The following is a 24,330-nucleotide window of genomic DNA, read 5'->3' as shown; positions in this document are numbered from 1 at the left end:
TGTTTGGCAAGAGCATTCACCATTCTAAGGGTCCAGTGCAAATACATTAATACCTACTTAATTACATACATTTCAGTAGTCCCTCATTAATGGCAAATTTGATCTGTACCTTAACATATGTACTGTGTGGGCAAAATCCCGCTTGGGAGCACAAGCTGCATGTGAAGTGGGAAGCATGGGAGTCTGCATTTCAGTTTCAGAGGAACACAGAGGCCACCAGCACCCACACGCTGCTGTTCTCAGCCCCAAAGGGTTCATCACGTCCAGCACAGCTTCCAAACCTCCCCTAGCACAGCTCCCAAACTTTCCCTTCCAGGCCCAAGGGCATGGGCATCATCAGAGCACATCGATATCCCCAGAGGAAAGGAAAGGGCAGAGCTTTCTCTCTTGGCAGGCAGTCAGAGCATCATCCTGGGATGTGGCAGACACCAGCTCAAGAGCCTGAGGGGTATGTTTATCCCGAGCAGTATAAACACGCCAGTCTGGGAAGCGACTGAGATGCCTTGAGTTACTTTGTGGAGATAAATACTAAGTTTATGTTCTCCCAGCCCCGGGTCTGACTTGCCCATATACGGCCCACGATCAGCATTGCCTTGGTTTTGCTTCAGAGGCTGGGAGCGTGGGGATCCATCCCTTTGCACGGGTTTCGGGGCTGCTGGTGAGTCTCGGGGCTGTGCACGGGGGTCTGCACCCTCGGGGTCGGCGAGCTGGGATCCACCTCAGCCCTGCGAACTACAGGAGGGCTGGGTCCCAGGCTGCTGGGATGGAGCAAGAGGATCGACCGCCTTCATCCGCTTTTGTAGGAGCGCTTTGACGCGCACAGCCGCCCGCGATGGGTTTAACAGATGTGCCCTCCTGCCTGCAGGAAGTCCAGGAGGCCTTGGAAAGGGAGACCACCAGTGCGACCGAGGGTTTGGGTGGGGAGACGGTGGGTGGAGAAGTTTTAAAACAGTCATGCAACGGGACACGGTGGGTATTTGCGAGGGGACACGGTGGGCGGTTGTGCGGGGACACGGTGGGCGGTTTTGCGAGGCCACGGTGGGCTTGTAGCTGTGGTAAGGAAGCACTCGGGGGAGGAAAGGGCTGGCAGCGCGACGCCCCGAGGGTGCCGGTCCCGGTCCCCCCGTCCGCCGGGGCAGCCCCTGCCCGCCCGGGCCCCCCCCCACCAGCGCTGCCCGGGCCGGCGGCGCTAGGACCCAGCGGAGCCCCACGGGCCGGCGCGAGGAGGGGCGGGGCCACCCGCCGCGGGCCAATGAGCGCGGGGCCGCGGCCGGTTTCATTTGCATTCGTGCGCGACGCAGCCAATGGGCGCGCGGGCCGCGGGCCGCGCTGCGCTCCTGCCGCCCCGCCCGGGCGGCGCGGCTCATTCGGAGAATGGCCGCGGCCACGGCGTGCGGCTCCCCGCCTCCCCGCCCGCCCCGCGAGCAGCCGCCGCCGCGCAAGCGGGGCGACTCCCGGCGGCGCCAGGCCGCCCTCTTCTTCCTCAACAACATCTCCCTGGACGGGCGGCCGCCCTGCCCGCCCACCGAGAAGCCGCCGCTGCCCGCCGGCCCGGGCGAGGGGGAGGAGGCGGCGGAGCCGGCCGGAGCCCCCCCGCGCCTGCTGCCCCCGCCGCCCGTATGCCAGCCGCCGCCCGCCCTGCTGCTGCCCGGCGTGCCCGCGCTGGCCGCCGCCGGAGCCAAGGGGGATGCGGACACCGCCCGCGGGGGCATCTTCCTGCCGCAGCTGCTGCTGGGCGGCCCGCTGTGCCCGCCGCCCCCGGCGCCGCCCGCCCTGCCGGGGATGCTGGCGGCCGCCAAGCCGGGCGCCCCGGGGCTGCTGAGCCCCTCGCAGAGCGCGGCGGGCGGCGGCTTCGCGCTGGAGGCGCAGCGGCAGAGGTGAGTGAGGGGACGGGTCTCGCCGGGCCAGCCCGCCCCTGCAGCCCTGACCCCGCGGGGCGTGGGAAGCGCTGGGACCCCCCGGGGCCCTGGGAAGACACGGACTTTCCCAGGGCCCTCGGCCGGGCGGCGGCTCCGGGAGGGGGGAGCGGGGCATGGGAAATGGGCGCCCCCGGGAGAGCGGCCGTGGGAGGCGGCGCCGGCCCCGCTATGGCCCCGGGAGGGAGCACCTGCCCCGGCAGCCCGGCCGGAGGTACGCGGGGATCCAGCCGGGGAGCGCTGCCCATCCCGGCATCGGGAGCGCGGCTCGGCCCCGGGGAAGGAGGATGCCCCGGAGGATGAGTGGGATCTGCGGAGGGGATCGCTCGCTGAGGCTCTGGCTGCAGGTCTGCGGAACCCCGAACCTTGCCTCTTGCTTTTCCCCAGCCCCAGTTTCTGCGTTTTTCTGTTTCCAGATGGAGCTGTCAGGGTCACTGCTAGGCAGGACGCTTCCTCCGTGCACGCTGCTTGTGTCGTGCCTTCTCCTGCTCTCTGCTGCTTGTCTCTGCAGTAACTCTGTGTATTAATGAATGCTTGTGCGCTGGGAACTTGGAATCAGCCTCGGGGGAGGATGCTCTGGCCTTCAGAGCAGGATTACTATTGCATTTCCAAGGGACTTCTATCAGCTTGGAAGTGTTGGTTTTCTAATCGACTGGAAGGCAGGCTCTTGCTCAGATCTTGGGGATTTGAGCTCTGAAAGAACTCTTTTCAGGCCCTTTCTTGCATAAACAGCTCTGTAAAGTGAGCTGGCCCTCTGAGCCTGCAGATAGGCAGCAGTATCAAAGGCTTTAAGTCTCTGTGGTCTTTACAGTGGCTTCCAGAGCTTTGTCAGTGAGCTGAAATAGAGATGTTGTCAGTGCCTTAAAGCTGGGGAGCTTGCTAATGCAGTTGATGGGTATTCTGTTTCAGTGTGCATCTCACAGTGGAGGTGTTCTGTGTATCCCCAGGAAACAGCTACTTGGAGGCTCACGTGGATTTGAAGAGAAGTAGCTGTTTTTCAGTAATGTCTGGGGGTCCTCGTGTGTTGTCCCGCCTGTGATGTTTTTCCTTCTCGAACTGTTACTTACCAGCCATTGCTTTTCTTGGAGAAATTGAAGCTGGGCCTGCTCTCTGGATGTCCTGGATGCACAGATTGCACTGTTGTGTGCTGCTTGTTGAGCAGGAAAGTCTGAAGTGAGGGCGTTACTGTGGCACAGCTCCTTCCCAGCACTCTGGTCCACAAGATCCAGCGCACGAGGTGCTGTGCGATTTCATTTCATCGCTTTAATATTGTAGGTAGAGCCCCTGAGGGCAAGTTGTGCATTAAGAGCTTCACAAGCACAGTCCCCTCTGTGGCTGTGGCATTTTGTGTGCCCGTGTGCATGGAGTTCTGAATTGATGGATCTCATGTAAATGGTTCAATCCTTCCCCTTCCTGCTCCAAGTCAATAGGATGCTAAGAAAATATTCCTAGGATCTTCTCATTTGATGTCCCCTTTCTTTGGCACCAGGTTTTAGCTGTTCCACTGGAGTAATTTCAATCAATCCACCTGAAAAGAATGATGAATCAGAAATAAAAGGTAGAGAGAAGTGCAAGGGGCCAGTCAAGGGAATCAAAAGGCTTCTGCCTGAGTAATGACAAAACAGACCATGATTTTTCTGCTTGGAAGAGATAGCTGAAAGGGTATGTTGTATGGCATCAGTTTGTATACTACTTTCAGGGTGATTTGGAGTGAGAGTTCATCTGGTTTTTATCTTTAAAGAAAAAGAGCATCAGCTGAAACTATCAGACAGAAGATCCACGTCTTTACATGGAGATACACACGTCTTCTGACAAAAGGACAGTTTTATGCTGCCTGTGGGGATGTGTCGGACCCAACATATCTCATTTTTTTTGTTGGCAACTTGCAGGGTGAGGGACTTAAAGCACTTTATTTTTTCACTGGACAGTTCTGTGCTTTGTACTGCAACAAAGCATCCCTTCATCCCCATGGAGCAGAGGCATCTCCTCTTGTAAATACACAAGGAATGATTTGGGGACTTCCTTTGCTGCTGGATGGTGGTGGTTGAGCTTCCTCCCCTTCTGTGTTGGGTGAGCTGTTTACAAAATAAGATTCAGAAATCAACAATTACAAAATGGGTTTTCTTTTACTGGGAGTTGAGAATCTGAGTATTGTTTTGCCATACAGTGATGTTGCTACTCTAGATTAACTGCCTGCATCCTGCAATGGTAGAGGCATGTGAAGTGATTGGAGGAAAGCAGGAGGTGGAATCTGCACTGCCATCCTGGACTTTTAAATCCTTGGTGCCCGCTTAAGTCAGGTGTTCTCAGAGTCCTTTTTGAGTCACTGTCAAGAGCTGCTTTGAATTTTCTTCACTGGAGTCTCTCTTAAATGTTCCAGGAGCACAGTCTGAGGGTCTCCAGGTTCGCTCCACCCATGTTCAGTGACCAGTGCTGCTGCAATCTGTGCCGTGACTGGGGATTTCATTGTGCTGGGGCTTGCCCCAATCCATGAAGATCTCTGTCTAGAACTGATGGTATCATTGGGCAGAGTTTTATTGCAAAACTTGATCTTGTTTGACTTGATTGAGAAGTTGCAAGAAGCTGATGAGACCGGCCAGTGTGGCTCGGGGCAGGTCGAGACGGCACCTCTGCCAGAGTTGGTGGTTAGTTATTAGCAACAGGCAGGACATTCAGCCCAGGGAACAAGAGATCTCACCTGATGTAACCTAGAGTTCCTTGGAGTTTCTCAATAGCTGTCAGATCCTTCAGGATGGAAACTTCAGCAGAGGAGGCACCTTCATTCTGGATGCTCGGTTTCTCCATGCTGCTGGCTGAGCATTATAAACTTAATGACTCTAACCTTCCACTTTTGTTTTCCTAAGGAATATTCTGTTTACAGGATCTTAAATTACAATGCTGTGTTATACCAGCTTGCCTAATCTGCTTGCCATTTCTCTTCCCTTCTCCTTTTCCACCTTGTTCTGTTCTTTTGTTCTTTCAAAGAACAAGCCTCACAGAAACCAGTGGAGGGAGGGCAGCAAACGGCGAACAAATCGGCATTCACAGATTTTTAATGAATTTCTGCAGCTGGGTCTGAAGCTGGCAGAGCTTTGTGGGGAAACACAGATAACAGAGGGCCCTGGAAATAGCCAGGTTATGAAAGCACGGAAAATGGAAACAACAGCCCTGAATGTCAATGTTTGTTGTGCTTCTGAGGCTTCAGTATAGTGTAATGTAAAGCAGCTGGTTTGGCCATAATTTGCTGCATTTTGCTGGGCCTAAGAATAAATACAGAGAGTAAATTATTTGCGACTGATGCTTTAATGTCCTTGGAGTTCAGTGGTCAGGGAGCTGAACTGAGTGTTCGTGATAGCTCAGTCATTTCTGATTTATCAGCAGATTTAGGTCATTTTAAGAGTGGGAGTTCAAACAGTAGTTGATAACAGCAACACTTTGGAACCAACTTTGCTTTTAAGTCTTAATTGGATGCCAGATTGCTGACATAGGTGTGATCAGATTAGTTCCTTGGGTGGAACAGCAGAAATGCTTGGTCAGGATTTTATGGTTATGATGGTTAATGTGTTGTTTTGTCCTACTGTCAGCTTAGCTGCTGTTGTCACTTCAAGAAATATAAATATTTTTATAAAAACCCTTCTCCTAATAAACAGATTTTGTTGAGATGGATGAAATAAAATGTTCAAAAGTCTTAGTTTTGATTTTCAGCCTTATTTGGAATAAGCTGAACACATGGTGCTTTTCAGAAAGCAGCAAGACCTGTCAGAGCTGGAAAGCTTTGACCTTTCAGAGGTGAACAGTACGCTGGGATGTGCTGCTCGGGGCTGGAAGTGAACATATTCTAAACCTGAACTTTATTTAAAAGTCAGCTGAAATGTGAAGGCTGCAGACTCCTCCCCAGCAAGCGGGTTGCTTCAGCAGATTTCTCTCATATTTGCAACTGCAGGTGAATTGCATGTGCCCAACATTAAATATTTTATAGCTGCCTGTAGTCATTCCCAGCCAGGTATATTAACCAGGAGAAGTAAGTTGTCTGCCTAGCAGGAAACTTGGAGATCAGAAAATCCATGACCTTGTATCCTGCACACCTCTGTGAATGGGTCTGGATCAGACAATCTGAGACACTTGTAGCACCAAGGTTATTTGACCTCTTACATTTAAGAGAGTCCAGAGGCTTAAAAGTAACAGTGCTCTCCAGGCAGGAGTGGTCTGTGCAGAATTAACTACACTTGCAGCTGATTTTACCTGTGGACGGATTCTGTAGCTTTTCAAAGGGATTGTGCAGGAGCCCTGGCAGCAGGTTTTGGGATGCTGCAGGATAGGAGATGCTCTGGAAGTGCTGTTTCCACCTTTCCTTTTCCTTTGCTGCCAGCTCAAAGCTCCTCTCCACAGGAGGTGATGAGGGTGGTCAGAATGATGTTGTCATGCTTTAAGTAAAGAAGTCATCAGCCAAGAAAGAAAATGTTGCTAAATTAAATACAAAAAAACTGAAAAACTTACTTTTTGCCCCCCCATTCAGATCACCAGTGAGCAAGTCCTGTAGGAGTGTTTCAGTCAGAGGTTCCTTATCCTGGTGTTCCACTGCTGTGGACTGGAATGTACTGTCAAAACCTTCTATAGCAGCACAGCATTCATGGCTGTTTAACATTTTACTTTTCAGATTTATTTTACAGGCTTCCTTCGAGTTAGGAAAAATAACAAAAGCTTCACTGGACCATTATTTTTCAAGTGTAACTCTTGACCCTGGAGTCTGCAGGATCTCTGTGTACTGGGTTAAAACATCATTTCTTTGAATCACAGTCAAAACCAGTTATCTCCTCTCTCCTCCTTGCCTTCCTCCCTCTCCAGATCTCAGCTGGTGAAGTGCCTCCTCCCCAGTCTGAGCACTCAGAGTTTCCAAAACTCACGTTGAGCAGCAGCTGAGTACTGTGGGTGCACGAAGGACATATTTAAGTTGTCAGTGTCTTTGCCATAACTCTGCTTAGCCCCAAAGTCCTCTTTGATACTTGCAGAGACGTGGGCTGCCCAAATTTGGATCTGCTTTGCCAACTGGCAGGGATGGATATCTTGCCCAGGTGGGGGTGAAGCTCCTCCATCAGGGCTACGTGTGCTCTTGGCACTGTGACTGAGCTGGTTCAAAAGAGTTACTAGCAGTGGTTCTCAGCATTTTGTAATTTACTGTGAACTGTGGGATGAGGCAGAGATGGAAGAATCTCTGCTTTCCATTCAAAGGAGTAGTTCTGAGCCACAGACAAGCTCTTCTGCTCTGGGTTTGGGTATGGTTTCTTTGGTTTGAAAGGGAAAAGAAAACAGATGGAGAGGAAGTGAGTCGCAAAATTCTCTATTAAATATATTTTTTATTTCCTGCACTGTGTGTTTTTTAGCTATATTTAGTATATTAAATGTAATTATTTAGTTATATATAGTATATTAAACCCTGTGTTCCTCCCGTTTTCCATCTGTCAACCAGTTAAAGCTGTGAGGCTGTCAGGCTGAGTGAGCTTGAAGATGTTTTTGAGCCCTCTTTTGAAGGTTGTTCTGAAGTCATCAGGCTCTGTGGTTTGAGTTTAGAAAATGCACAATGAAACTTGGGCTCTTTAAGGAGCACGAGATACTGTTGATAGAGCAGGTGACTGCAGATGGAGGGTGCTCAGCTAAAGCCACTCTTTCAGGCCAGCTCTTCAAACACAGAGCTTTAAACTCCTCTAACCTTTGGTTTATAGCTGTTGTCTGTTTAACCTACTTAAATCATTATAGTTCATTCCCTGGAAAAGGTGTTCAATGAAGAAACTTAATCTGGTCTGGTAAGTGCAAGCAAAGCAAAGTGTTTCACAGGGCAGCCCTCTGATTCACGAGAATACTGAGTCTTTTAAAACTAAGAGCTTGGTTCTGGCTGACCCCACTGCCGAGGTTCCTCTCCCCTTTCCAGGGAATGCTCCCCTTGTTCCAGCCCTTGCTCAGTGTGGTGGTACCCAAGGTGTACCCAAGCTGCAGACCTGCCTCGGAGCTGGGTAGCTGTTTCATTCTGGAGTCCCCACAGCACAGGCTGAACTGCTGCTGGTCGGAGCTGCTTGCTCAACAACATGGACAGATTTGCACTTGCTCTGCTGTGGTTGCTACAATTAAGCATAAAATTTTGCCCTGGTGAGGTTGCAGCCTCTTGACTGTGGGTTGGAGGGGATACCTGATGCAGTAGGAAGAACCAACTGCCCATAAAAACACTGTGAGACCTCTCTAAGCTTGCTTTGACTGGGTTTTGTCCAGTCACCTGTTTTAAATTTTCCTTTCCTTCCCAGTTAAAAGCTTCTCTTTTCTTTTTTTCCCCTTTTTTTTTTTTTTTTTTTTTAAACTCAGGATTTTTGTTGTGCTGAAGGCTTTTATTTAACAAGGCACGTGATGAAATGACAGCATCATCTCTCAGTGGAGTGCATGAATATTTCTAGCATAATGCCCATAGTGTCATCAAGGACACACTTTGCGTTTCACGTGCCTGTTTTGGTCAGCAGTTCAGTGCTTAGTAAGCAGAGCACAGAGCACAAGGGAACCACGTTGGTGAGCTAAGAACACCTCCAGAAACTGGTAGAAATCCAGAGAAATACTGGTGGTGTCCTGGCCAGCACATCTAATCTGCTTTGTGAGAAGCAGCGGGGATTTTAGGATTGGGCTCTGGGCACAGCAAACCTTACGTCTGGTTTGGTGGTTCTGTCGCAACAGCTGGCTTTCACAATGCTTACTGGAAGGCATCATTTGATCCTTGGATTGTCTAAACACTCTTAGCACCAAAGCAATATGATTTATGAAACGCAATGAATACAAAGCTCGTTTTCTATTAGGTCTTAATCATATGTGGTTGTGAATCAGCAGTGAAGTAGCAGCTGCTGTGAAGATTATCTAATTTCTTGCCTTGTTAGTATTTAAAACTCTCCAGGCTTGGTGAGCTTCTTCCCACTTACTCTGCCTCCACCTTCATTCAAATTATACTTCAATTCTGTTCCTTCTCATCTGTCCCGCAGGCTGTGACACATTCTTGCCTTGCATGTGGTTTTACTGGTGTTGGAGGAGTGCAGCAGTGCAGTGTTTGGGACCAGCAGGAAAGCCCCTGGTGCCCTTTCAGTTTTGCGAACAAACCTTGCATAAGAACACAAAGGTGAAGGAATTAGACCTCTTCCCTCCTCCTGAGGTCTCACAGAGGGACCTGCTCTGAAGCCTGAAAGTACTTCTCGTGCTCATGTGCCTGATTTCAGTTTACTCTCTAAAATTAAGATTACTGGAGGAATAAGTTAAACTACCCCTACTGTGAGACTTGTATTTATTCTCTGGCAGTCTGATACTTAAACAAATGTCAGAAAGAGCTCCTGGGACGGTGGCCTGCAATCCAAACTGCACGTTTGTGGTGCCATAAAACAGCAAGTAGCTGACTTTGTGAAGCAGGAGCACTGATGTCTGTGCTTACTGTTGGTGATGCAAAGTGTCTTCTCTACCACTGCCTCTCAATGAACATCAGAGCTGAAACCATCTGTCCATGAAAGTGGCATGCACAGTGCTGGGCACTTCAGGGTACAGATTCCTTGTGAAGTCATTTGTTTAACAAAGACATGGTTTTGATGTGATTCAGTATAAATGACTGACTTCGTTTTGGCTTTAATTACTGAGAACTTGTTGCTACCAGTGATCTGTACTCAATCTGCTTTTTAGCAGGAAACTCGTTAATGTGAGCGCCGAGGGTGGAGAGGCACAGGGCACTGATAGCAGAACAGGGATGCTCCCACTCCCACACTCTGGGATGCAAGCCTGGAAACATTAAATGTCTCCTGGGCAGCATAAGAAATGGCTGTTGCTAAAAAGTAAGCTTAAAAACTGGGACTAGTTTTCTCAATCCCTTGATGCCTGTGTTTTACCTAGTGAAACCCAAGCACGGTTCATATCTGTTTGCTGGCTTGCCTGTGAGGAATGAAAACAATACAGCTTAATCTTTAAAGTATGTCTTGGAAAAACAAATCTGACAGGTATGTCTTCCTATTGTAAACAGGATTTGGGATCTGGATTTCTTGTGCAAATTGCCTTTGACAGTTGTTACTAAGCTAGTGCTTCCAAAAACCAATAAATTATTTTTGTCCTTGTTATATTAATAACTCAGCCCCTTGACAGCTGTGATTGTACTGAAGCCTGTAAAGGACCTTACAAAGGGACATCTCATTAAAATAAAACTCGAGTGAGAAACAGGAAACCAAATTCTATTAGGCCCTAATTTTACACGGTAATTAAAAATCCTTGACCTCCCCCACGCCACCCATCTATTAGCAGTAGGGATGGCTAAAGAGCAACAGAGGATATCAGCCTTGCTGCTAATTTTAGTCCAGTGCCTGGGGTGTGTGCCTGCGTGGGTACAATAAGCAGCATCAGCAGGGGGAGGGATGCAGCTCCATCTGAAACAAATCCACCCTGCAGGGCCCTTTGGAGCAGGTCTCCAGCCATGTCACTGTCCAGCTCTTGCAGCATCCTTGAATGGTTTTGTCACAGGGCTTGGTGATGCTGGAAGTGATGAGGGTGAGAAGTCGTGGCAGGAGGTGAACTCAGGGTGCAGCTGAACATGGATTGAACTCTGGCTGTGTGGTGGGCTCAGGGTGCAAGCCTGTCCCTCAGAGGGGTGGGGGTTAATCAGGGTGGGGGGAGAATCCCAGTAAGGTTTTAGAAACTTCCAATTTCACCCTTCAGGAGGGAGCGAGGCCACCTGGTCTGTTCACCTGCTGTGGCAGAAATGAAGGAATCAGAAGGGCAAAAGGGAAAGGAGCTTCAAAATGGCCAAATGGCAACTGCACACAGGTTTAAGAAAGATCATTGGCCACTGTAAGGTCCAGTATTAGGGGTTAAGGCCCAACATTAAGGGGTTAAAATGAGTTTTTGAGGGCTGTTTGTTGCAGAACCTGGGAGTGCTGAGCAGGGTCTTGGGTGTCCAAAGGGCTGCCCCACTGTCCCTCAGAGGACACAATGGCCCAGAAGCAGGAATGGAAGAGGCTTGTCTGAGCCTGAAACCACATCTGATAGCACAGGATTAGCATCTCTTACATTCAACTGTAATAACCTGCTAAAGAATCAGAAACTTGGGCTTCCAACTACAGCAACATCCCCAGACTTTATCCTTGTCCTCTTGGGTGTCTGCAGGTAGCCCATTGTAGGTGGGAAGCTGGAAAATACTCTTGGCAAGCCATTAGAAAGGTCAGTGCTCTTTAATCTGGAGCTGTGACTTAACCAGCTTTTTCCTTTCAATTTACAAGAGGGGAAGTGTAGGGATTACCAGTTGCTATACATAGATTGCTCTTAGCTGTGTCCTGTTCTCCTGGGAGCACTTAAGAGCTGTGTCAACCTTGGGGCTGGAGATCCCATGTGCTGCTTGTCCAGAGTTCACCCTCTGCAGAGAGTTTCTCTGCCAGTGCTTGGTGGGCAGGACCAGAAGAGGACAACTCTGAAGCTGAAACCACTCAGAAGTTGGGTTTCCTCAGTGGGAGATCCATCAGAAAGGATAAATGTCTGGGCTGCCTACTGCTTCCCAGGGCAGGAGTCAAAATGTAGCGCTGAATGTAATTTGTTGTGGTTTCTCTGAACATAAGGGGGTTTTGTGGGCTTTTTTAAAGTGCGTGTTTAGCTCATACAGGACTTGGCAGCAGTGTTGGATTGCGTGAGTCCCCGTGTGCTCATGGAGATAACAAGCCAAGGCATAATCCAGAATTCCTCTGCTTGATAGCCCCTTATCTCTGGGCATGTGGGGGTGTGTGTGTGTTTCTCTCTTGGTGGGTCCCCTCCAGGTGCTGGCTGTGTAAACACAGTTGCTGTTTTTAATGATATAGAAGGGTCCTGCTTTGGCCTTTACTGGCTCCTGAAACAAAGGGAAGCAACTGAAAGTGACTCCTGGCCAAGGACATACAACCAAACAAACCCTATATAGCTTATCAGGGCAACAGCTGGTACTGGCAAACAGGCACGTTTGAACTTTCTTTAGGGTACTGTTGGAATTACAGCCTGCTTCATGGAACCCATAAACATTTTAACATTGGATACTTCAATTTCTAATTGTCAGGTCGCACATGGGTAAGGGTTTGTGTAAGGTAACTCACAGCATATGTAGAGATGTTGGTATCCTTAGTATTTAGGTTGCATTTAGCAACAGACACACTGTGTAAACTACTTAAAATCCTTTGAATTCCAGCGGATCAGGCCAAAAGTAAGAAGTGTTATCCCAGATGAAGCTGCCTAGCATGGGATAGGTGATTCAACATTTTTGTGTCATCGAAGCTGGCAGTCACTGGAGCCATCCTGTGCAGCCTGTTGTTCAAGTGTGAGTTGGTGGCATGAGAAGAACTCTCAAACTAAAGCAGATGTGTGTGTGTGTGTGTGTGTATTTATAAGACTACTCAAAAAGTGTTAAATTTTGCTGCATACTCCAAGTACTGCACTAGCGAGTCTCAGACTGTGGTGAGGGTGCTGTGTTGCTGTAAAATGTTGGATTGAGCATAGAAACTATTTCAGGTTCTCCGGATTAGTTAGAGGTCTGTATGTAAACTCCATTTTGAGGTTTGAGGGAGAATGTCATGCTTAGCATCAGGGACTCCTTCAAGGTGACAGCTTCGCTGAGGACAGAAATTATTTACAAGTGTAGCTAAAAATGAAGTTTCCTGTTGGCAGAGTGGGGATGAGTCATTGTGGTTCTGAGTCAAGGGGTGGGATCTTCCCTTTGCTGCATCAGGGTTTTACTTCCAGATATGCTCTCGGAGCAGCAGGCTCAGGTGTTTGTCACTCTTGTCCCTGTTACTGAGAAAACAGGGCGGTGTTCAGAAGTGTAACACCCTGGATGGGTCTCCACCATGCAGATCCTGTGCTGACACTGGGGGTGGTTGCATCTGCAGCGCTGTGGAGTTAGTGAGGCTCTAGCCGTGGCTCTCCCAATCCATCCTGTTTCAGCAGCATCCTTTTACAGAACTACATGCTTTTTTTGTACCAGTGCCTGTTGGCATTGGCTGTGTTTTCCCTTTGCTTGCCATACATGGCGTCCTTCTGTCTCCATCCAGCCAGGTCTCCCCTGAGAGGGGAGGAAATCTGTGGATGTTACCGGCTGCCTTTGTGCCAGGAGGTTTGTGATCACCTCCTCATTTTGGGAGGGTATTTTTATTGCATTTTAGATGGCAACATAGACTAGAGAACCATATGTTTGTGAAAGCATCAAATGCTCCTGTGCTGTTCCTGTTGAAAAGCAAAAGAACAATAATAATTTTAAAACTGAAGTGCTGGCGAAGGGTGTTGAAGCTGTGCCAGGAATGTTCTCCAGCAGCACCTTAATGGCTGTTGATTTGTAGGAGGCTGTTTCTAGCAATACTGAAGGTGTTAGTCCTGTGGGAGGATTTACCTCTCTTGTGTTTACAGAAATGGACACTAATTTTTCATCCTCCTACCTGTTTGAGTCATGGGCTTTTCTTTCTTTTAAGAATGCCTGAGCAGCTGAGAGTCTGCTCTGATGCAGTTTAAAGTTTGATTTTTATTTTTTTGTCATAAGTAGATTTCGTCAAACCAGAGTCCTGCAACTTTTGTCTCCTGTGCTGCTTCTACACTGACCTTCATGGCAGTTGAGTTACTGTGTCACTTGGGAAGAAAACCTTGGATTTGAACACACATGGCTTGTGCTAAAAGTGTAGCACAATGTATGCTTAAAAAAAAGTAGAAAATATGGATTCTCAGTTGTGGTGTCAGCATTTCGCTGGTGGCAGTTTAATCCGAGTGCATTGTTCTATGGAAATTGCAGTCACAGTTGCACAATTCATTTGTAAATCTCTACTAACAAAGAAGGACTTCACTTGGACAAAAATAATGTATCTTACTTTGGCAAAGTCTATTTTTTTTGCTTAAACGTAATATCCTATTACTGTTGCACTAACTCACATGATTCCTACTATTATTCTTGCATCTTCCATTCTGGGACTTCAGATGTGTGCCAAATACTTTTTACTTCCTCTAATAACCCTCTCTATTGTTTTCCGGAGAGATCTGTCAGTTTTATTGAGCTGCAGCTATAGGCTCTCAGTCTGCTGACTCCTGCAGCTGGAGACAAGGGTTCTGAATTGAGAAGACACACAGATGTTTGGTCATCATACAGATATACCTATATCTGAACATAAATTAATTAAAAATTACTTGTTCCCTTGCTTTGATGAGGGGAGCTTTTTGCGACATTTCTCGTCAGATTTTAAATCGGTGTTTGGAAGCTTTTTGATGTTTTAATGCAGTGGTAGGTGTTCCTCTTTGTGGACAGCAGTGAATGCTCTTTTTAATGAAATTGGTGTAAATACGTATTTCAAGGGTCCTGGAGGGGGAGACAAGTTCTTGGCCTTTTTAGGAACTTCACACTCTTAGTTAAGCGCTCTTGCAACAACAACAACAACAACAAAAAATTCCAGAAAACCTGCCATTTGTCCTAAGAGCTCGTAGATCTGTTGCAGTTCATAAACTCAGAGGCCATGAACTAATATTGTTCACTCTTCGTGGTGTTGTACATTTTACAGAAGGCGTTTTATCTCCCAGCGCTGCTCTCTAGACTTTTTAGAAGACATAGTGGAATATGCCAGTGTACGAAGGTACTTTTTTCAAAAGCAGCATTAATCTCAACTCGTTGCATGCAGTCCTCTCCTCCCTCCACCCTCTTCCACGCCAATATCTGAGGTCCTGCATGCTAGTGCTGCCATCTGATCATACAACTGGCATGACTTTTTTTTTTCGGAGCACTTAACAGATTTTGGGGGTTTTCTTTTTGTTTGTTTTTTTATCGTTGCAGAACCAAGCATATATCTGGGTCTCCGAGACACAAAAGTTTGAAGAAGATGCACTTCATCAAGAACATGAGGCAGTATGACACCAAAAACAGCAGGTAACTTGTGGAGATCAAGGTTCCCCCTGTGCTCAGGTGCAATAGGATGTGCCCAGAAGCAGATTCCAGTTCCATGGAGCTAGATATTTAATATCAGTGGGAATAAGGGGATATCCTTGGGGCCTTGTTAGTTTTATACAGACTTCTATCAAAGGCATTAGGTGCTCATATCTGCAACGTTTGCAGCAATACACTGGTGGTTCTGCCATCCTACTTGGAGGAGGTTATATCATTCTCTCTTAACACCTTCCTTATCTCTCACACACAGAGAGGTCAGAGCTGAGGAGGATTTAAGGAGAATGACTTGGTTTAGCTGAATTCTTGGCTCAGTTGCTGAGCAGAAGAGAAAGGGGCGGCTGTGTTCATGTTTATTATTAACAGAAGTGTGAGGTTTCATCTAAATGTAAAATATTATCTACCTCTTTCCACAAGGTTTATATAAAAATTACGTAAATATAGATATATATTTGAAGACTCTCCTTTGAGGAGTTCCCAAGGTGATGGCACTTACTGAAGGCTGGAGTTTTATATAGAGCTTAACCCCAAGGACCTGCAGGGTCACATGAAACCTCTGCTCTTCTGCTGCTTTCTGAAAACATAACATACATAGCAAAGTCTATGTGACTTGCAGAGCAAGACAAGAAGAGTCTTGTGTTCATATTGCATAAAAAGCTGCTCTGTAACTTCTGATCTTTTCCCATCTGCTTACAGGATAGTGTTAATCTGTGCTAAACGAACACTGTGCGTGGCTTTTTCTATCCTACCTTACGGGGAGGGTTTACGGATCAGGTGAGTCTGTTGAACTGCTTTGTGAAATGTCTGGTCTGTTGTTTCAAAAGACAAGGCTCCTGTTTTGAAGCAGGTGAAGTTAATTAACTTACCATTCATGGGTAAGGGCAAGGACTTGCTGTCAGAGCTGTAAAACCAGATATTGCCACAGTGTCAAAGCATTCATTCAAAAGAAAAATAGCGGGAAAGGTAGACTGTTCTTCCAGTGTTTACTGACATTTTAAAGCACTCCAGTCCTGTAAAATCTCTGAAACCAGCTTTGAATAGATGGTGTGATTGGTTGCTGTGTAGGATTTTCTGTACTCCTAAAGTGGTCAGAAATCAGCTGTCTTTAGTGCCACAAACAATGGTATGAGCATAAACGCACAGGGAGCATCAGGGAAGGATGCTGCTGCCTTCAGTGGAAACCCTCAGGGGTTTATAGTGAATTTACACCTAAGTAAGTTTAAGATGCTCTTCTTTTTCTCAGCTCTAAGCCATGAATGTCACTGTTTGCAATCTAAGAAAAGCAGAAACAGTTTAGAGCGATTTGAACTGCTTTTAGTGTTTGGATTACATTTTTATATACAACTGTCAGTCTGATCACTTACGAGAAACAAAATCTGCAAACTAGATTTCCCTGCATCTCTCCTCAGTCCCTTGTGAAGTTTAAGTTGATTCTGTGAAGATCTGCAATCTGCAAATATACCATAGAAAATACTAATTCTATTCTGATCCAATTCTGGCAAAACAATTGTGTTGTCACTTCTGTCCTGTACGTAACTTATGGACAAAGGAAACGGATGCTTAGTGGTGGGAATTGTATTGTATGCAAATACATCACTATAAAAATAGTTGATGGGAAAATATTCCCTCACATAATAGAAAGGCAGCAAGGTCACTGGAGCTATTTCAGAGCGGTTCTGAGCACTGGGCTGCTCTGCTTCTAAGCTGGCAAGGCAGTTCTTCAACTGAAAGCTGGTTTTTTTGGATTGGAATATCAGTGACAAAGCTGTGTGTTGCCATTGCTGACACAAAGTCCTGCAGCTTCATTACTAATTTGAGTTTGTGTGCACAGGGGTTGGGAAATTGCACTTGAAAGGCAAGTTTCTAGCCCTGGAAAGCTAGTAATGTACGTCATGTTTGCTGTGAGGTGTTTGAGCATTAGTGTGTTAGGAATGGTGTGGTCTTGTGCAGAAAGACCATATCAGAAAGTTAAGTTTTGGTAGGTGTATTGGTACAGATTTGCATTAAAATGAGATTAACAACTCCAAGTTCTGAAGAGAGTAGTTAAAAATTCATGCTTTCTCTGAGGTGGGACTGAGGGGTTGCCCGGTTCCCACACAAGAGAACTCTGACCTGGTTGTTGGCTATATCTAGGGAATGGAACTGGGGTTTGCCACAGAAGAAACTGGGCTCGTACTGCATTTTGTAATAGTGCCCTTTCTTACCTGCATTTAGTGATCTGAAAATGGAAGGACAGAAGCAGCGACATCCTTCTGGGGGAGTTTCAGTCTCCACTGAGATGGTGCTTGGACTGGAAGGAGTAGAGCTGGGTGCTGATGGCAAGGTAAGGACACTTATATTTTCACCCTGGAACCATTTCATACTGGGACAAATCACTTAATTTATGCAGCGCTTTGCTGTCCATAAAGTGAAAGCTATGGCTTTTCACACCAGTGGAAGTTTTAGATCCTTAGTTTGAAATTCTGGCCTGTGATAATGTTTCTTCTGAGAAGGCTGTTGAAGCTTGTGATCACTTCTGCCTCTGTTTCTGGAGAACTGATTTGACTTTGCTATCTTGGGCAACATGTGAGTGATGTTTTGATAGAAACGCGGGTCAAATTTAAACCCCTTTAGTGAAATTTATATTCTGCCAGAATTTTACTGATGTGATTCTCCCCTTTGCCACACCACCAAATCTCCTAAAACACTTCCATTCTGAAGTTGTGGAAACAAGGCATACCTTATCCAACTTTTCCCTTTCTTCCCGTCCCACAATTTCAAGGTCCCGACTCCCAAGTACAAACTCCGGGGGCTCTCTGAGCTGGAAAATCCTAGATGTCTGGAAATAGGCTTTTCAGTAAACTTCCCCCCATAACTACTACAACGTTCTCTTCTTTCAGGTTGTGTCCTATGCAAAATTCTTGTACCCAACCAATGCTCTGGTTGTTCGCAAAGCCGACGGCTACGGTGCTGTTCCCTTGTGTCGAGCCAGTGCTCCACGGAGTCTTCCTGGATCAAGATACAAACCTGTGACAGCAAAAACAATACCAGCAGGGACAGACATTGGTAAGGACAGGCACCAGCTCTGTCATCTCTCATGCACACAGCAGAAAAGGCACAGATCTGTCTGAGACAATTGCAAGAGGTCAGTGCGTTATTGGGATGGATTTGCTGCAGCTGGAAGGAGACTGGCTTTAGCAGAGCCTAATGAAGAAGGCTCATTAGTGAAGTCTAAATGACAAGCCTTAGGAGTGAGACTTCCACATGTTCCTTACATCCTCCATATATCTGGCCTAGTTCTGATTATGCCATTTAAGGAGCACAAAGCTTTTCCTTGGAAATGTAAAGTTTTATATTACTCACTAAGAAGCATCTGGTGTACATGGATCCAGGTGGTTCTCCTTGCCTTCTAGCACAGGAACAATGCATAAGCCAAAGAATTTGTGCCAAGAGTCCCTTTTTCTCATGTAAAAGAGCAAACCTGACAACTCTGCTGTCTGTTAGATATAGGCAAAAGAATTCAGTCTTGTGCTCTTGTTTACTGGGTATATTTGTAGGTGGCAAACTCAGTTTGCACTAAGTCTGAAATGGTGCATCAGGCACATGGTCGAGAAAGAGCTTATTTGGGGGTTTTTTAATAATTTTAAAACCTGACTGGTATATTTACAAATGCAAACGTGTGACTGTAGCTGAAGTTTACCCACATTATGAGATCTGTCAACACTTAGTGTTTGCTGCCTGAAAACTTTTTTAAAGAGGAAACGGGGAACTTAAAGCTCTGTATCTTGTGACCCAATGTGCTTTCCTTATTCCCTCAGGAAGTGAAGCTGGGGAAGCTGCAGAGTATGATCCAAATCTTCTGGATGATCCTCAGTGGCCCTGTGGAAAACATAAACGTGTTCTCATCTTTGCCTCTTACATGGTGAGTGACTGGCACTCCTGAACAGGGGAGCAAGTGAGTGCCTGGAAGATCCTCCTATAAAGAATTTGCTTGAGGAAGAAAAATTCCTCTAGGAAGAAAAAGTTGAGTCTTTTTTGATAATTGATTAGGAAAACTACAAACAGTTGAGTTTGTACAGTGAACTTGTTGAGGGCCAACCCGGCACCTATCTTCATGTTGTCATTTACTTCTTGTAACCATTTGCTTACTAGTTTAAGACTGTCTGTAGTTGGGCTTCAACATGATCAATTAACCTTAGGACATTTCAGAAATGTTAAATTGTGAATAATAAAACTCAGGTTTGCCTTTGCATTAGTGTCCTTGGAAGATTTCTTCAGTTCTCAGTCCTGTTCACAAGACAAATGATAAATTTTGCCTCTTGTGTTTCAGACTACAGTCATAGAATATGTGAAACCATCAGACCTTAAAAAGGATATGAATGAAACCTTTAGAGAGAAGTTTCCTCATATTAAGTTGACACTGAGCAAAATTAGGAGGTAAGAAATAAGCACTGAGTAATGAGAACATCATCTACACTGCACGAGGCTGCTTTTATCTTCCACTTGTATGGAGCAAATACTAGATCTATTAATAGCATATATGATTAAACACTAATCTCCTGTTGCCAGTTGAGCTGACTGTAGAGTGACAGCCCTGTACAGGAATGTTTAGGGTGCTGAGAAAGGCTAGCAGTTGGTTTCCACAGTTCCACCTAGAAGGGTTTTGTTTCACCTACTGTGGGGTACTAACACTACCATCCAATTAACAGTGAAGCAGCATTAGCTTTGAAGCAAACACTTGTAACCTGATTGCTTGGCTGCAGTGCACTCCCACTCCAACTGGATTGGCTTCTGAGCCCTCTGGCTATTTTTGCCTTTCAATTACCAGACTCACTGATAACAATGGCCTCTAACAAGATTCTAGGATAAAGGGTGTGAGATCTGGGGAGTCTTGGTAAAGAAAAACATTTTGTGAACGTCATGCAGAATTTCTCAGCTTCCAGTAAATGTATCTGGGCACTCCTCAGCAAGGTGCACTGTTGCACCTTCAGAGAGCTGTAATCTTGCTGGTGTTACAGGGTGATTAATACAGTCAGGGCCTGCTGAAATAGCAGCTTAAACATGATTCTGCTGAATCAGCAGGGCCAGGTGTAACTCAGCTCCAGGTGAAGGTTTGCTTGGGCAGTCTGTGTTGAGCCAGGGTCCTGCATACTCCTCTTTGTTGCTGTTTGGAGTAATATGTTCACACAGAGAGCTTGCAGGTGTAGTGTGGGTGGCAGCCAGGAGAGGTACCACTGCCTCCAGGTCTACCTTAATGCTGAGGTGAAGGGCTGGCTGTTGTGGGGAGTGTGTAAACCAGGCTGCCTTCGCCCTCACACCTGGCTCTTATACAAGGTGTGTAGTAGACAGGTCTCTACACAGCAACTGCTGTGAGCTGCACAGCTCTGATGTGGTTTTCTGTAGGTCAGAGTGGTTCAGTCTCATGATATGAATCACAAACCATTTTGTAAGCCAAGAAGGAATCATACAGCAATAGCCTGTGTGTCAGTGAGGCAGCTAAGCCCTGGTTTTTGGGCAGATGATGAGAAACTGTTCTACCACAGCGGATGTTGCCAGCCAGGTTAAATCAGTGTGTGCAGCAGCACCAGCTTGCTGCCAGCTGGACTTTTCCACTCTAGGATAATACTTGTCATGGTTTTCCACATAGGAGTCTTGCCCACATGCTCCTCTGAGTTGCCATACTGCAGTATCTCTAGAGCATTTCATAAGAGCTGTCATGTTTGGGGGGGGTACCTTTTTTCCTATTCCCAGTTTGAAGAGAGAGATGAGAAACCTGAGTGAAGAGTGCAACCTGGAGCCCGTTACTGTCTCCATGGCTTATGTTTACTTTGAGAAGCTCGTCCTCCAAGGCAAACTCAACAAACAGAACCGCAAACTGTGTGCTGGTGCTTGCGTTCTGCTCGCAGCCAAGATCAGCAGCGATCTCAGGAAACACGAAGTTAAACACCTTATAGATGTAAGTACTGTCAGACTTCTTCCAGGTGTTGTCAGAACCTTCTCTCTAGTTCATAGGTGAAGACAAACATTAAAGCCAAGATTTTCAGCAACGCGTGCTTGCATTTAAGACCAGCTTTCCCAGGCAATTTTATGTCTCATTAGGGCCCTTGATTTATTTTTTTAATTCATTAAATTATCTGAGTGGTGCAGGCTAATGTCTTACTGATCCTACAGTAAAGTTATTTTTGCACTTGCATATGTTTGCCTGAGAAGCAGTAACCGTTGTGTGGGTGTCACAGCTGAGCTGATAAGCTGATCTCTGGCAACACATTTTGATTCTGTAGGTACAGCTCAGGCCGTGCATTGCTGACTCCTGTTTTATGCTGACTTAATTTAGCAGTGCCTTAAAATCATCTGGATTAACTGATTCTTCCTCCCCCTCCTTTGTTTTGTTTTGTTACTGTCATAGAAACTAGAAGAGAGATTCAGATTCAACAGAAGGGATCTCATCGGTTTCGAATTCACCGTCCTTGTAGCTTTGGAACTGGCTCTTTATCTTCCTGAAAACCAAGTTTTACCTCATTACAGACGGCTCACACAACAGTCTTAACCAAAGCTCCGTTCCCAGCTGGCAGCTGGCAGTGCCAGGGATCGCATCCCTGGATGCTGCTGGTGGAGGTGCCACTGGCCTCGCCGTGCGCGTCCCGCCGCGGCTCCAGCTTGTTTGGAAGGCTGCAGGGTGTTGTCAAACTGTCGAGTTGTGTGTTGTGGACACGGATGCCAAGCCTGGGGGATGGTACGAGAAGAGTTAATGAACTTTTTGTTTTCTTTTGGACGTTTAAAGCACAAATATTCACCAGTCAGCTGTCACGGCTGCTTATTACTCCTTATTTATCTTTTTGGTTTTACTAAAACTGCTCTTCCCTATGAAGAATACTATGGTATTGGTTCTTTTTTCCTTTTTTTTTTTTTTAAGCATTTATTCTATTCCTTGAAACTAAGGGAAGCATCACTTCCATTCCAGTGCACCATAAAGTTCAGATATTTCTAAGAATCTTCTCGCATTTTTACATTAATGAAATGCATACTTTATTTTTTTAAAGATGTGCCTAAAACTGGCTGGTCTGGTACCAGTGCTTTTTAAGTTAGTTCTGTTATTTAGTGGGAAATCCTGAATTTGTATAGCCATTTATTCTTTACCTGCATTGGCCTTGCATACAAGGAACATAATTCCAGTATGTCTGCACTAAGGATACACAGGGCATCTGTTCTATGATTCTGTAGATCCATAAGTAGTGAGATTGAAATTACTCCATTCCAATTTATTTACTGTTAATACCTTAAAAATACACATTTCACTTAAAAAAGGAAAGGTGGTTTGAAAATCTGTCGTGAAGTACCACATGTTGAACAAGGTAGCTGGGAAGTGATTGCCGTCCTCATTCACTCTTCAGTGGAAGAGCGCTCGACTAAGAGCAATTTGCTGTCAAATGTATCATTTAGGGTTTTTATTTGTTTCACTGTTCCATAGCCTGAAATAAGCACCTTTTTAATATGACTGTATTATATATGGTCTTATGTGCTCTGAGCAAGTATGAAGTCAGTAGAGTTACTGCTGCCAAACAAAGCCAATGAAACAAAGCATGCTCGGTATTTAAAATGCTACTTTTTTTACTCGGTTCTTCCAAGCGTTGCATCACTGTGATGGTCCTCATAAAACTGGCATTTCTTGCACATCTGAGCAGCCACCAGCTGGTGCCCAGCAGCGCTCTAGAGCGTACGCACAGGTTAAATAACTTCTCTGAACATTGGCTATTCCTTCGTTTGTTTTTTTAAATATCCAGGTTGGGAATGAATTCTTGATTGTACTTGGAACCTTCTGTGGTATTGGCTCTTGGGTTTATTTTCTGAAGCAATATTATAAGTAACTGTGTCCGTTTGCAAGGAACAAAACTGATACTTGGCTATTTGGATTGAGAAATTTGTAATTTAAGTTTGACTCCTAAATGAAACACCAGACCTTGTGCTGAGGTCAGGGACTTGCTATCTAACATGTAAAGTAATGTAAATTCCTGTTCCTTGTATTAAATGTTGGTCGTAGCCAAAACCAAGGCTGAATCTTTGCTCTTCAGCCTTCTTTTGTCTGAAGCTAATTTGGCTTCATTAGAATTGCAGCAAACTTTACTGGAGCCCCTTCCTCTTTGAGTAGGGTTCGAAGTGTATTTTTCATATATAATAGTTACAGTGACTATCTCTTTTGTAGCTGTGTTCAGCTGTATGTAGCTTCAAACTATTTGTGTAAAATTTAATATGCTTGTGATTTCTCTAACACAGAAGGATTTTCCAGTCTCCATAAGGTAGCTAATAGCTTAGACAATAAGCTTGCCAGTTATCTTCTCAAAGGTTTAAAAAATTGCCTACTAGTTAAACTTTCTACTGAATATAACTGTGCTTGCATGCAGAAATAGTGATGTACTAAACATCTAGTGTGTAATGAGCCTCCAAATTAGCAAACAGTGGTGGAGACAGCTGAGGTGGTCCAACATTTCCTCAAGGCTTTGTGGAGGGGACAGAGGTACAACTGAGCAAAGAAATTTCTCACAGGGTGTCTCCAGAAAAGCTTGGTTAGTATGAATAAAATGAGAAAATATCTTTTCTCTGGGAACTTCTTTGTTTAGTGTATAAAGAGCTTTATGTAACAAAATTAACTTTCCTTTCTCACCATCAAAGGGGAAAAAACTGCTCTTTGGTTTGCAACACTTTGCAGTCTCTATTCAGTGGAAGTTTGTCTAGTTGAAGTGGCCATCTGGGCTGTAATTACACTCCCAGAATCACGTCACAAACCGGCAAGCTTTTGTTTTCTTCCAGGAGAACAAATTAGGATAAGGAGCATTAAATTACAGAATGCTGAATGTTGTCTTAATAGTTATTCTAAAACTTGGCTTGGGCACACACTTGAGTTCAAAAGCTGTTGGGAGCACAGGCCAAAGATGACGCAGGGCAGCGAGTGCTGTGCCAGTCTCTGGCAGAGCCTGGGGTTGGGGTGATGCTGCCCAGAGCCGTAGCCTGGGGCTTGTACATCAGGCACCTTGTGTGTCTGTGCAGAAACAGCCCTTCTGCAGAGATACACCAGCTCTGTGTGTTTGTGTGTTGGTTTTTCCCATTTCCAGAGCGCAGCTCGCAGTCCTGTGTGGGGAATCTCTCTCTTTTCACCTAAAAGCTGCCACCATGTGGCAAAGGACTATTAGTACGTTTTCTGTTCGTAAACTCAACGTGGGACCCAAAATAAAACCCAGATCTGCCAGTTTACGTTTTCACAGCCAAACTCCTCTTGCTCTGAAGAGAAACAGGTTTACGTTCGGGGGGGTCTTTTGCTGTGTGAAGGTGCTGCTGGGGTGGCTCAGCATGGAGAACTCTCTTGATAAGAGGCTGTACATTTTCCTGTAAACAATACTGCTCTGGTTTTGTCATGCTCCATTATTTAAATGTCTGAGTTGTAGCCTAGTTTGTTTTTTGGGTTCTTTTTGTTCTTTCTGTGAAATTAAGATGCTGTGAAATAAAACCTGTTTTCATACA

At 45.9% G+C, this 24,330-nt stretch overlaps 1 protein-coding gene across 2 annotated transcripts; it reads left to right on the top strand.

Moving 5' to 3' along the window:
- Positions 1 to 1,374: 1,374 nt before the first annotated feature.
- On the top strand, positions 1,375 to 24,330 carry CABLES2 (Cdk5 and Abl enzyme substrate 2). Of its 2 annotated transcripts, XM_027710577.2 has the most exons (10): positions 1,375 to 1,877; positions 14,462 to 14,533; positions 14,731 to 14,823; positions 15,535 to 15,612; positions 17,053 to 17,161; positions 17,718 to 17,883; positions 18,636 to 18,739; positions 19,148 to 19,254; positions 20,569 to 20,773; positions 21,224 to 24,330. In XM_027710577.2, the coding sequence occupies exons 1-10, from the start codon at positions 1,375 to 1,377 to the stop codon at positions 21,362 to 21,364; spliced, it is 1,578 nt and encodes a 525-aa protein (XP_027566378.2). In that variant the 3' UTR covers positions 21,365 to 24,330. The 2 variants fall into 2 exon arrangements, with proteins under 2 accessions (XP_027566378.2, XP_039234469.1); XM_039378535.1 differs by lacking the exon at positions 14,462 to 14,533.

This window comes from Pipra filicauda, unplaced genomic scaffold, assembly GCF_003945595.2.
Source record: "Pipra filicauda isolate LSUMZ 115617 unplaced genomic scaffold, ASM394559v2 scaffold13_size5146498_pilon, whole genome shotgun sequence".
NCBI classification, from domain to species: domain Eukaryota; kingdom Metazoa; phylum Chordata; class Aves; order Passeriformes; family Pipridae; genus Pipra; species Pipra filicauda.
The sequence above is the reverse complement of the archived record's forward strand: the minus strand, read 5'-3'. Positions and strand labels throughout refer to the sequence as shown.

Excerpts from the sequence above, each read along its gene's own strand:
- CABLES2 (XM_027710577.2), top strand. The coding sequence starts at position 1,375 with ATGGCCGCGGCCACGGCGTGCGGCTCCCCGCCTCCCCGCCCGCCCCGC. Across the intron at positions 1,878-14,461 it reads CTGGAGGCGCAGCGGCAGAG|AAGGCGTTTTATCTCCCAGC; the intron begins GTGAGTGAGGGG and ends TACATTTTACAG. Across the intron at positions 17,884-18,635 it reads ACCAGCAGGGACAGACATTG|GAAGTGAAGCTGGGGAAGCT; the intron begins GTAAGGACAGGC and ends TTATTCCCTCAG.